Raw genomic sequence first — 14509 nt, 5'->3', positions numbered from 1 at the left:
ACAGAGCCTCCCCGTCTGACAAAAACTAAACGAAAACATAAATAATCACACACTGTGACCGGCGCCATAAAAGGAAAGACTGAGGCCGTGACAGAGCTGGGATGGCACTCGGCATAAAGTGCTATCTGCACTCCTCGCACTGTCTGATCACTGGTTTCCATGCCTGAATGTCTCACTAGATTTTTTACTTTCTTGAGAACGGGGACCACGTCTTACACACATTAGCATGCCCAACGCTAACTTGCTGAATCGGTAAATACGAAGACGAAGGAAGGCACCGTGACCCCGTGTAAAGAAGCATAGGGACGTGAACACACTAGTATCCAGTCCTACCTTGATTTTTGGAAGGAATCCAATCCGACCTCGCTTGTGCTCCAAATTTCGAGGCTCTTTCACTTTTACTCCCAAATGCTTCATGTACATAAGGATAACATACTGCATTGTTGAACTGGAGGAAAAGGATTAAGTCAAAGAAGGACTCTGAGAAGGGAGGGTGGGCAGAATAAAGACATCAAATGATTTAAAAAAAAAAAAAACAACTCAATACTGGAATTCTTAGAATTCATTCATCAAGAAAAAACTAAGCAGGTATCTACTGGTTGCAAATAGAAAAGGACTCTACTCAAGACACTAGAATATTAGTTGACTAAAACAGAGGCCACCAGAGGGAGACACTCTATACTTTGAAGTTAAAAGAAAGAAATCATAATTTAGGACTTAGAAAAGACAGTTTCTTTTTTTTGTAAAATTCTTGGGAAAAAAACCCAGTTATATTACCTTTTATCTTCTTCTACAGCCTGAGCAGTCATCCTAAAAGTAAAAATATTTCAAAATTAAACATTAAAGTTTAACGAAGGAGTTGCTATTAACTCAGATACCTGAAGCAACAGAACAGAGCTCAATCTGTCACCTGGCATGAAATAGCAGAGAAACCCTAACCCTCTAGGGGACTAAAGGCTTTTCTCCTGTCATCAACTGTAAATGTTTTCTGACCTCAAACAGTTTCAAAGCCCATGAACTGAAACCGCTGGAAGTGTTTCTGATCAGTTAGACATTTTATAGTTACTCATTTTACCAATACCCAGAAAAAGAAACACAAGAACTTTTCTAAAACATCAGCAAAATTTAAAAATTAAAACATTAGGGGTGCCTGGGTGGCACAGTTGGTTGAGCGTCTGACTTCGGCTCAGGTCATGATCTCACAGTCTGTGAGTTTGAGCCCCACATTGGGCTCTGTGCTAACAGCTTGGAGCCTGGAGCCTGCTTCGGATTCTGTGTCTCCCTCTCTCTCTGCCCCTCCCCACTCAGGCTCTGTCTCTCTCTCAAAAATAAATAAACATTTAAAAATTAAAAAAAAAATTAAAATGTTAAAACCAAAATACATGGCTCCACATACATGGTCTGACTCCCCTTTTGAGTTTGTTCAAAGTGTGCTTTAAGCATTAAGGAGCATCTCAAGAGAGAGGGTGCATCTGCACACGCTTCTGTTACTTACAACACTTCTTCGATTTTGGCAACAATCTGTTCCGCACATGCCCGTTCCTTCTCCAAAGTTACCCGGTCCTTGTCTCGCTCCGCATCGAGTTTTGTCAGCTCGCTTTCAGCCAAGGTCAGCCCCATGCTACGTTTCTGCCTAAAGGGAACAGGAGAAGCTTCCTGAGGTGGCCTAGAGAAGAACCGTCTCCCTCTGGAGATGTTTCATCAGAGTTCCCATGGCTATGAGTTTCTAGCAACAGGCGAAATGTCACAGTTTTCTATTTTGGGGCCCCTGTCACCTAGGACACCAGAGGAAAAGAATTCTAGAGGCGATCACTCAAGAGAACACACATCCTGAAGGAACACACTTAGCCTAGAGGAGCCCTGAGCTCAAATCCTGAAAGCATACAGAATGGGGACTGTGGACTCAGTACCATGCCAACTCTTCGACTCTAGGTATTCCTTATGTTTTAATCACAGTGATAAAGACCATATGCTAAGCCAAGGACTTAATGTGTAATCTTTTCCTACCTAAACAGAAAGCTCCTTCAGAACTACCATATCAGTTTATATCTGCCACCAAGCTTACCGAAAATCTTCCAAGTGCCTCTGAACTTCTGGGTGGACTCTTTCCTGCATAGTTTGAATATAGTGGCGGTGTAGATCCTCAGGTATAAGCTCAGGTCTTCTTTTTTCTGCATAAAGAAAAGGCAAGGAGTTACCTGATGTGAAGGTATATCCTGTGCATTATAACTGGCAACATATCAATGCTATTTGGTACAAACTTGGAGTAAGACAAAGAGAAGGTCTTCAGTGCATTTTGTTTTTTACCTCACAATTCCAATTTCATATACATTTAATGTATTACAGAATCTATTTTCTGTTGTGATTTAGATGATCTGCTCATTACCACGTGACAGATAAAACCTTTAGAGATGAACTGTGCTACATATCTAACAGAGACATAATTCTCCAGAATATTGATACTCCAAACTTACCTAGATCTATTGATATTTCATCAGGAACAGAAACTTTCAGGTGCTAAAAAAAAATGCAAACAAAAAGTGAAACAACACTAAATACTTATATAAGGTGTATATATAAAGACTTGTATAAAGTGAAGAGATACAACTTGGATAACTATTTTTACAATCACATTCAGGTTTAAGCTCACTTATCCCATCCAAATTTCACAGCTCTGGAATGTACCACTGTTTCAACATGAAAATAGGCCTTTCCCCCAATGATCATATACAGGAAATATCTATAATCACTGGTTAATATAATCAGTTATATACATCATTTGAATCAATATAGCTAACACCGAAACTGTGTATATATGGTATGAAAAATTTAGTCATATATAATCATGACTTTTTTTTTTTTTTTTTTTTTTTTTTTTTGCTGTACTTGAGACTCCAAACCACGTATTACCAGTAATTTCCTATGTAAAGTGAAAGAACCCTCACAACATTCATGCCCCGATGAGAAGGTACTGGGTGTCAATGTCGAGCCTTTGCAGTATTAAATCTCCAATAACCATCCATAGTTTTTACTATTGACCCAACTAAGGTAACCGTGTCATAATTAACTTCTTAGCTAGGATTTTCCCCATAATAACTGCAGTTTTCGGTCCTATTACCACATAGTTGTGTTTTCCCTCTCATCAATCTGGGAAGTATCTTAGAAAACAACTTATTTTGTATTTAAAGAAAGTATCTTAACCTCTTCATGCTTACTTTATAATGTATACCTACTTGTCATATATACTTTGGGAATTTAAACAGTTCCTGTAAGATCTAAAGCTTTACATTAAAAAATAAGTCTGCTGCAAATTATGAGATCTCCAAATTCATCTGAAGAACAGTGAAATGGATTTCAAAGCTTTCTCTTTCACTGACGTTGTCACACAGTAGCTCAAATCAACTGTCCTAGAAGTATTGCTAGCATAAATGTAAAAAAGTATATACATGCTCATTTCTGTATTTATATGAAATAAATAAACCACCTGTGACATGAAAGAATAATCAGCAAATAAATCTATCAGCGTTATTACACTTTAATACTGATAAATTTAATACAGATCACAAGCAGCAAAATAAAGATTTGACTTAGCTTGGAGCTCTTAAGAAATGTGACATTAACTTCTGGGGATTTACCCGAAGTAAACAAAAACACTAATTCAAAAAGATACATGCACCCCTATGTTTATAGCAGCATTATTTACAACAGCCAAGATATAGAAGGAACCTAACTATCCACCAATAGATGGATGGATAAAGAAAATGTGGTAGATACACACAGTGGAATTGTTACTCGGCCATAAAAAAGAACGACACCTAGCCACTCACAACCACATGATGGACCAAGTGGGTATTATACAAGGCAGATGGTCTAGACAGAGAAGACAGATACTGTATAATTTCATTTACATGTGGAACCTAAGAATTAAAACCAATGAGCAAACACACACAAAGAACAGAATTAGGCTAATAAATACAGAGCAGACTGATGGTTGCCAGAGGGGAAACAGGGTGGGAAATAAGTTAAATGAGTGATGGGGATTAAGAGGTACCAACTTCCAATTGTAAAATAAGTAAGTCACAAAGTACAACATCCATTCATGATAAAAACCCTCAACAAAGTAGGTTTAGAGGGAACGTACCTCAACATAATAAAGGCCATATTTGAAAAACCCACATCTAACATCTTACTCAATAGGGAAAAACTGAGAGCTTTTCCCCTAGGGTCTGGAACAAGACAGGATGTCCACTCTCACCACTTCTATTCAACAAAGTACTGGAAGCCCAAGCCATAGCAATCAAACAACAAAAAGAAATAAAAGGCATCAAAATTGGTAAAGAAGTTGTTAAACTTTCACTATTTTCAGATGACATGTTATACGTAGAAAGCCCAAAAGACTCCACCAAAAAACTGCTAGAACTGATAAACCAATTCAGTAAAGTCACAGGATACAAAATCAAGGTACAGAAATCTGATGCATTTCTATACACTAATAATGAAGCAGCAGAAAGAGAAATTAAGAAAACAATCTCATTTACAAGTGCACCAAAAATATAAGATACCTGGGAATAAACCTAACCAACAAGGTGAAAGGCCTGTACTCTGAAAACTATAAAATGCTGATGTAAGAAACTGAGGACAACACAAAGACATGGAAAGACATTCCACGCTCAAAGATCAGAAGAACACATATTGTTAAAATGTCTATGTTACCCAAAGCGATCTACATATTTAATGCAATCCCTACCAAAATACCAACCATATATTTCACAGAACTAGAACAAAGAATCCTAAAATTTGTATGGAACCACGGAAGACCCCAAATAGCCAAAGCAACCTTGAAAAAGAAAAGCAAAGCTGGAGGCATCACAATTCCAGACTTCAAGTTATATTACAGAGCTGTAGTCATCAAAACAATATGGCACTGACACTAAAACAGACACGTAGATAGATCAATTAAAACAGAATAGAAAACTCAGAAATAAATCCACAACTATATGGGCAATTAATCTTCAACAAAGCAGGAAAGAATATCTAATGGGAAAAGGACAATGTCTTCAACAAATGGTGTTGGGAGAACTGGACAGCAATATGCAGAAGAATGAAACTGGACTGCTTTCTTATACCATACACAAAAATAAATTCAAAATGGATGAAAGACCTAAATGTGAGACCTGAAGCCATAAAAATACTAGATGAGAACACAAGCAGTAACCTCTTGGACATTGGCTATAGCAACTTTTTTCTAGACACGTCTCCTGAGACAAGGGAAACAAAAGCAAAAATAAACTATTGGGTCTATATCTCAATCAAAAAGCTTCTACACAGCAAAGAAAACAACCAACAAAACTAAAAGACAACCTACAAAACAGAAGAAGGTATTTGTAATGACATATCCCACAAGGGTTACTATACAAGGTATATAACAAGAACTTATAAAACTAAATACCCAAAAAGCAACGCAATTACAAAATGGGCAGAAGACATGAACAGACATTTCTCCAAAGAAGACATCCAGATGGCAAACAGACACATGGAAAGATGCTCATCATCACTTACCATCAAGGAAATGCAAATCAAAACTACAATGAGACATCACCTCACACCTGTCAGAATGGCTAAAATCAACAACACAAGAAACAAGAGGTATTGGCAAGGATGTGGAGAAAAAGGAACACTCATGTGCTGCTGGTGGGAATGCAAAGTGGGGCAGCCACTCTGGAAAACAGTAGGGAGTTTCCTCAAAAAGTTAAAAACAGAACTGCCCTACAATCCAGCAATTGCACTACTGGGTATTTACCCAAAGAATATAAAAACACCAATTCAAAGGGATACACGCAACTCTATGTTTATGGCAGCATTATTTACAATAGTCAAGATATGGAAATAGCCCAAGCGTCCAGTGATTGATGAATGGATAAAGATGATGTGGTATATATACGTACAATGGAAATCACTCAGCCTTAAAAAAGAATGAAATCTTGGCCATTTGCTGCGACATGGATGGAGCTAGAGCGTATAATGCTAAGCAAAATAAGTCAGAGAAAGACAAATACAGCATGATTTCACTCATACGCAGAATTTAAGAAAACAAACGAGCGAAGGGAAAAAAAGAGAGAGACAAGCCAAGAAACAGACTCTTTAATTAGAGAAAACAAACTGAGGGTTACCAGAGGGAAGTGGGTGGGGGATGGGTTAAATAGGTGATGGGGATTCAAGAGTCCATTTGTGATGAGCACCAGGTGATACATGGAAGTGCTGAATCACTATACTGTACACTTTCAGCTAATGTAACACTGTCTGTTACTGAACTGGAATCAAAAACTTATCAGAAAAATAAAAAAATAAATAAGTCACAGGGATTAGAAGTATAGCACAGGAAATACAGGTCAATAATACTAGAATAACTTTGTATAGTGACGTGATAACTATAGTTATCACCATGGTGAGCATTATATATGTAATTGTCAAATCACTATGTTGTACACCTGAAACTAATATAATATTGAATGTCAACTGTACTTTGATTTTAAAAAAAGGAAATGTGAAATTCAAATATACTTCAATATACTATAGTTTCCTCATGGAAGTAAATCATCTTAATGAATATACGTACAATATTTTATTTTTTAAGTCTATTGTTTTATTTTTGAGAGGGGGGGAGGAGCAGAGAGAGAGGGAGACAGAGAATCCTAAGCAGGCTCAAACCCATGAACCATGAGATCATGATGTGAGCCAAAACCAAGAGTCAGACTGCTTAACCAACTGAGCCACCCAGGCGCCCCTATAATATTTTAAACAGTGGCAGTATAATCAGAACCCTAACTCATTCACTCAATAAATATCAAAGTGACCACTCTTCCAGGATCGATCAGTGTTGGAAAAGTAGCAATGAACAAACAGAACAAAAATATCTGCCCTCATGGAGCTTTACATTCAGGGCAGAAGAGTAAGAATACAGACAAAATAAACCAACAAAATAAAAGTTCTATGGACAAAAATAACACATGACAGGTGACAGAAGTGAAGGGGATAAAATTTCAAGCAGGTTGGTCAGGGAAGGCCTCACTGAAAAGGTAACTGTATTCTGCAACATGTAGGTGTGCAGGCAACTTTGTAAAGGAATACAAAGATAATGAGGTAAGAGTTGGAGGGAGAAGTGGAGACAAAAATGTTTCTGGGTATGTTTGTTTTAGGATTGGTAAACTCACAACGTCTGCATGCTAACGTGAACAAAAAGTTGACGATATCAGAGAAAAGGATGGCAATTGCTAGATGATGTTGTCAAGTAGGAAGAAGGAAATGCAGTCCAGGTAAACAGGGGAAGAGTCACCTTGGTATAAAACAAGACAGTCTCTCCACAACGTCAGGAGAAAGGGCAGAGCATATACTATGATGAATGAAGGCAGTTGATATCTGGTAGAAGTTCACCTGCAGATACTTCAAATTTCTCAAAGAAACAGCAAGGTCATGAGCTGAGAAAGGGCAGGAGAGGAGGCGATGAGGTTTCCGGAGAGGGAAGTTGTGACACAGTCATAGAAGAGAGGAGCAAACGTGGAAGACGCCTCAGGAACCGCAGCACAATTATCTAGGGAGCATTACGGGCTGGTACTTACCCTACCACGAGGCCAAGAATAATAAAACCCATTAGTTTAAAAATCTCATAAAGACTTCTACTGGTAAAATAAAATAAAACACTATTATCATTCATGTAAGATCTTTTCCACCACTTTTTAAACTTGTGCCTCTAAACTTCAAAGAGGCCAACCAGAGTTCATTATACCAGCAATATCCTCTGGATCCCAATATATACATATATCATTTGGGTTCTCCTTTTCACTCTCTTATTATGCACATGTATAAGCCCAAACGTACGTGTATACCCCCTAAGACCTACTGTGAGAATTCAGAGCCTACAACTAATTTAAAAATAATAAGAGTAACAGTCAAGAGTAATCAGTAACTGAGACACAACATAGATGTCAGAAAGTCCAAAACAATAATGTCCAAAAATATGAGGGCAGACTGGAAGTAGGAGACCAATAACTCAACGTACGACAGTGCAGATGACATAATATTAACTTGGTAACTTACTGCAGATCGATCCAGGAAAAACTGATGAAACTCGAGGAAGACACGCCGAGTCTCCTTGGAATTGGTCTGCTTATATAGGTCTGAATAGAGATAACAGAGCTGCAGTAGAGGAAGAAACGGAAAAGAGAAAGAAAGTGAGAAATCATGAAAAATATAATCTGCTAGATCTTCACTAGGTAGCAAAGTTTCCCACAGGTAGGCCACTACAGACAATGTAATCATTACCATGCAAGGAAGTTTACAAATAAATAACTTTTCAACTATCTTACGTATCTATCCGTATATGCTTAGCAACTCATCTTGCAGAAGTGCAAAGTTTTACAGTATAAGAATCAATGTAGGAACTCTGAATTGGCTAAATCGTCAAATACATTACCAACGTTGCAGGGTCAAACTGTGAAACTACGTGGTGCAAGAAAACAGCCAGGTGAGCAGGGCGAGATTTTAGCAGTTCAATGCTCTGGAAACAGCTGCACTGCCCATTGATCTAGAAAAGGAAATAATGATACATCAGTAACTCCACCACGCAGATGCAAAATGTAAGGTAAGCTCAGTTAAACACAACTACCCAAATTTCACTTTGACATACCCTAAAAAAATTCAACATCTTAAAAATTTCACTGGAACTTATGAGCACCTGGGCTTATGGAATCTCTCCCTCTGGAAATTAATAATCTCTTGGAAACAGCTTGGAAGAAAAACCATCTTAGGAGAATGCAAGTTCAATAGATAATTACCGAGGAACTCAGATGTGTACAAGTCAGTAAGTAAAAAAGCAGTGTAGCAACACTTCTAAAAAGGTAATGGGAGGTTTTTGCCTAATAATGAAATAGGTGTCTTCCTTTCCTTTTGAGCTAATCGCAGAAATGGTTGTATGAAAATGGAGATGTAGAAGTTTAAGTGAGACAACTCCTAGAATAATTGTATTCCCTAACTGCACTGAACACAGAAAACTAATAGTTCAACTTAAGGTAATCTTGACTCACAATTTCCATTTAATTTCTCATGTTTAAATAAATTAAAGAAAGTTAATCTAAACAAATAATACCAATTCTTCACAATCTCTTTCAAAAAATACAAGAGGAGGGGACACTTCTGAAGTCATTTTAAGAGGACAGCATTACCCAAACATCAAAACCAAAGACATTCTAAAAAAAAAAAACTACAGATCAATATACCCCATAAAAAACAATGTAAACATCATCAGCAAAATAATAGCAAACTGAATCTGGTAATAAATAAAAAGGATACGACCTTTTTATAATAAAAAACTATACGACCAACTGTGGTTCATCCCAGGAAAGCAAATCTGGTCCCACATACTAATATCAATGTAATTTATCATATTAAGAGACTAAATAAAAAAAAAACCTGTATGATGTCAATTATTTAACAAAGTTCAACATTCATTTGTGACAAAAAACTCTCAGCAAGTAGAAATAGAAGTAAACTTCCATAACCTAATAAACAGTATCTACAAAATACCTATAGCTAACATCGCACTTAATGATGAAAGACTAAATATCTTTCTCCCTAAGGTCAGGAAGAAGGCAAGAATGTCCTGTCTTACCACTCCAATTCAACCTCATAGTGGAAGTCCTAACCAGTACAATAAAGGTAACAACAGGAAATAAAAGATAAACAGATTGGAAACAAAGAAATCGATGTGGTTGTCTATGTGGAAAATCCCAAAAAGCCATTTAATTTTATGTATTTAAAAAAAAATTTTTTTTAATGTTTTATTTTTGAGAGAGAGAGTGAGTGAGCAAAGGAGGGGCAGAGAGAGAGAGGGAGACACAAAATGAGCTTACCTTACATTTTGCATCAGAGAATCTGAAGCAGGCTCCAGGCTCTAAGCTGTCAGCACAGAGCCTGACATGGGGCTCAAGCTCATGAACTGCGAGATCATGACCTGAGCCCAAGCCACATGCTTAACCCACTGAGCCACCCAGGGGCCCCCCAAAAAGCTATTTTAAAAAGCTCCGAGGGGCACCTGGGTGACTCATTCAGTTAATTGTCCAACTTTGGCTCAGGTCACGATCTCAAGGTTTGTGAGTTCGAAGCCCGCAACGGGCTGTGTGCTGACAGCTCAGAGCCTGGAGCCTGCTTCGGATTCCGTGTCTCCCTCTCTCTCTGCCCTTCCCTGCTCACGCTATCTCTCAATCTCAAACATGAAATAAACAGTAAAAAAATAAAAATAAAAAGCTAAAAAAAAGGAAAGGCTCCTAGAAGTAGTGAGTTTATTAGCAAGATCATGGGATACAAAACCAAGAATCAAGCCAATCATATTTCCAAACCATTGGAATTTTAAATCAAAAAAAGATATATTTACAATTGCACCCTCCTCTCCCAAAAGGAAGTACTTTAGTGTAAATCAATCACTTCTTATCAGCTTTAAAAGCAAAGTCATTTCTATTGGTCAAAGCTAAAATAAACAACTAAGCCAAGCAATTAATCTTAGCTCTAAGATACAGCTTCAAATCTTTACAAATACAATTTCAATCTCCAAAAAGCATTCATTTTTGTAACAAAGTAAACATCTCCAATAATTAATAATTTGTTTTTTAGAAAAAAAGCCATCACCTGTTCATGTTCAGTACCAAAATCGTCATCCTCTGCTCCAATAATATGAGGTGCCATTCGGGGAGAGGGGCTCCCGATGAGTGACTGAGTGTCCTGGTAACATTCAGAGAAAAAAAATAGAGAAATTATCTGTTGGTCAAATTCAGAGAAAAAATGAAGCCAAATCATCAAAAAGAAATGGTTCAGTCAACCAACCAGATTTCATTTTATTGATTTTCTTTAAGTGCTTCACTTTCAAAGAAGTGGCTCTCAAATTTTCAAGGCAATGAATCATTTTAGCAAAGAAAACCACAACAGTATCAACTGTTCTTAGGGAGAAAAAAACATTTCCTCTGGAAATAATTAACACCTTTTGCTCACTACACTCTTGGATATCTGATTCTAATCTCTGTGTACTCCACTCATTTCATATAAACCTTGTTCCAGACAGAAAGCTGGCTTCTGTAAATAATTACAATTCTCAAAAGCTAGATTAGGAAAAGTGAACGAAGACAACAAGACAAAGGAGAAATGAGAATAGAAATGATAAGATGAAGTGAGTGAAGAGGTTAACACAAAGACTTCTATTAACATCGCATAATTGAAAGCTGTCACTGAACCCTGTTTTTTCATTTTCAATTCATTTTCCTAAGTGCATAATGCAGGGTTTTTCAACCCTGGCACTGCTGACATTTTGGGCTGGATAATTCTTTGTTGTGGGGGCCGTCCTGTGCATTGTACGATGTTAAGCAGCATCCTGGGCCTCTACCCACCCACTACATGCCAGCAGCAGCCTCCCAGCCATGACAATCAAAAACGTTGCCATACACTGCCAAATGTTCCCTGAGGGACAAAATCACTCCCGGTTGCAAATCGCTGGCATAATGCAACAAAATTTTCAAGCAATCGCACAAAATTAAAATCATTTTGTATAGAAACAAAGAACCAGAGTTGCAAACACGAAAATGTAGGTTGGCAGATCTCCCTCCCGTGCCACAGCTCATCCACTTGTCAGCTCACTCACAAGGACGGACTGAGCAGGAAGAAGGCAGTGAGGGCACGAGCATACGATATAAAAAATATGCGACGTATATTTATATGACGTATGAGGTCCATAAATACTAAAATCAAAGGCCATACAGTATTAAGGAAATAAAAATTGGGGAGGAAACAAGGAAGGCATGAGTTTGGCTCAAACCTGACAGCAGCTGACATGCAGGATCTGGGGCTGAGCAAGGACAGTGGGGCGATCCTGACTTGGGGGCCACGTGCATCTCAGAGCTGAAGGTACGCGCGTGTAGCCACAAGATACATGAAGTCGTATGTAGCTAAGTTTTCCCTCCTTAAGTGTGCTGCAGCCCGTTGTATTTGCGTCTTCTAACCTTGATTCTGACATTTTTACTGCTTCTTTTTTAAACTCTAAGGCTTTTGTAATTTTTTAAAAAATGGTGCAACAACAGAAATTTGTTCAGAGTGGTTGTCAAGACAACTTTTGATTTTATAGCTGTTTCCATGTCTCTGAATTTTCAATAACCCTTACGTTGCTAGTTATTGACGGATCACTTGCTGTTTAATTAAATCTTTTACTATAAAACTTTATATACATCTAATTAGAAAACAAAAGCAGAATGTTAAAAGTATTCACATAAGAATATGCAAAATCCAGCAATCTCACTTCTGAAGAAATACCCAAAAGAACTAAAAGAAAGCACTTGAATAGATATTTTACACCCATGGCCACAGCAGCATGATTCACAAAAGCCAAATGGCAGAAACAGCCCAAGTGTTCACTGACAGATCAATGGATAAGCAAAACATGGTATATGCAAACAATGGACTATTATTCAGGCTTAAAAAGGAAGGAAATTCTGACATAGGCCACAACATGGATGAACCTTAAGTGAAATAAGATAGTCACAAAAGGACAAACACTGTATGATGCTACTTATATAAGGTTCCGAACCTAGTCAAATTCAGAGTAAAACAATGGTTGTTAAGTGCTCTGGGGAGAGGAGAATGGGGAGTCAGTGTTTAATGGATACTGACTCTGATCTGGGGAAGATGAAAAAGTTCTGGAGACAGATACGGTGACGGTTGTACACGAAGGTCAATACGATTTAATGACAATAAGCTGTATACTTAAAAATTACTAAAATGGAAAATTTTACGTTACGCATTTTTTACCACAATAAGCAAAGTAACACTGAACCACCTAATACTACTATCATGGAGTAGCTCTCCATTTATCAAATCTTACTGAATCAGTTTAAGCTTCTTCTCTCCCCACTCCCCCTCCATCCCCAAATACACAAATATCAGGGGTGTCTGTTACTGAAGTGGAAGGAAAGCGAAAGGAAGCCCTACCGCTTCATGGACTCCATACTCACAGTGTCCTGAATCACTTCGCTTTTCTCTGGGTTTTCCTCTAGATAAATCCTCTCTTTCAGGGCACTCTTGGGACTCTAAAAAAAGACATTCAGTTCATTTCAACAGGCTCCCCAAAAAGGGACAAGGAAAAATAGGGTGGAAAACAAGGTTCCGGATTTCACATTTGTATTTGAAACCACAAAGGATCTTGCATCATACCTCACTCTACTATTTTTTTCCCCGACTTTGGCAAGGCACTTATTCTCTTGGCCTTTTGAGTTTTATGCTGATGAACAATATCACACTAACAGAATAGTTGTACCTCATCTCCAGGACTGAGGGCTAATTTCTACCAAATAAACCTAACTGGATGCATTATGTATCTCTCAAACTAGTTATGTCAAAGTCAAACTCTGTCTTTATCCACCACTTCTAACCCCCTCTGCCCCCAACTGTTTCTTTCTATGCAAGTTAAAAGCATTTTGGCCTATTTATAGGAATGAGATTAAGTTTCTATTTTTCTGCGAGTATCGTGTAGAAGTGACGTGTGGATTCTTCTAAAATTTACAGGGTATGTTTGGGATGACCGAATACAAAACACAAAGAATATGATGTGTGGAACTTCGATTCTGGAGGATGAGGAACACTCCACAGCAAGGGAGCCATTCGTCAGAGCAGCTGAAAATGAGGTGCAAGAGATTTTTGTGTGAATGCCAACGGGGAACACGCATGCTATTTATACATATACTAAGACAGCACAAGATAAAAACAGTAGCTTCAAATATAAGCTCCACCTTGGACAAATGGACGACTCTGGGTCTTGGACAAGAGACATAAAAGATAAAGACAGAATAATCTTGTCACAGCAGAGAGCGTTGCTGATAACTTGTTATCAAAATTACTGGGAGGTCATGTTAAAAGAACACATAAGACAACTAGAAGGAGCTCCCACTGCCCAAAAACCGGACAAGTTAAGCAACAAAAAGAAATAATGACTGCAATGGACTAAAACACAATAAGCAAATATGTTAAAATCTATGAATTCAACATATTACACACGTCTGTATACACACACACACACACACACACACACACACACACACATCCCCACATTGGTGACCTTTAGATCTTGTTAGGGTACCAGCTCCTCTGGAAACAGGTACATCATGGGATAAGAATCAAGTATTTATCCCGCATTTCCTGTAGCAGCTATATTTTAGGGTCACCTAAAAGCTAGTAAGACAAAATTCTTTTAAAATGATTCCATCTAATAAATATAGAAGGAATGACAAAATTATAATATCATCCTTTTGAAACCACTAAAGAATGGATGCAGGCATTTTGATCATCAGTGACTGGTGACAAATTATATAAAAGCTTAATGGAAAAGTTGATTATGAAGGAATCATGCTGACATAGTCTGCACGCTTTAAACTTACAGTCAGAGAAAGACAACCAGACATCCACCTCCTGATGTGATGTAACA

General features: G+C 37.8%; 1 protein-coding gene across 9 annotated transcripts in view; it reads right to left on the bottom strand.

Annotated features, from left to right (window-relative positions):
• ARHGEF12 (Rho guanine nucleotide exchange factor 12) overlaps positions 1 to 14509 on the bottom strand; it is a 149336-nt gene that overhangs the window by 34824 nt on the left and 100003 nt on the right. For all 9 annotated transcript variants that reach the window (XM_042957525.1, XM_042957532.1, XM_042957531.1 and 6 more), the window contains 9 exons: positions 13044 to 13118; positions 10678 to 10770; positions 8471 to 8581; positions 8095 to 8193; positions 2475 to 2517; positions 2066 to 2171; positions 1496 to 1633; positions 778 to 810; positions 334 to 448 (listed from right to left, as the gene is read on the bottom strand). In XM_042957525.1, coding sequence (XP_042813459.1) covers positions 334 to 448; positions 778 to 810; positions 1496 to 1633; positions 2066 to 2171; positions 2475 to 2517; positions 8095 to 8193; positions 8471 to 8581; positions 10678 to 10770; positions 13044 to 13118 — 813 coding nt within the window. The remainder of the gene's footprint in view (positions 1 to 333; positions 449 to 777; positions 811 to 1495; positions 1634 to 2065; positions 2172 to 2474; positions 2518 to 8094; positions 8194 to 8470; positions 8582 to 10677; positions 10771 to 13043; positions 13119 to 14509) is intronic.

This window comes from Panthera tigris, chromosome D1 (assembly GCF_018350195.1).
Source record: "Panthera tigris isolate Pti1 chromosome D1, P.tigris_Pti1_mat1.1, whole genome shotgun sequence".
NCBI classification, from domain to species: Eukaryota; Metazoa; Chordata; class Mammalia; order Carnivora; family Felidae; genus Panthera; species Panthera tigris.
Note: the sequence above shows the minus strand (reverse complement) of the source record. Positions and strands in the feature narration are given on the sequence as shown.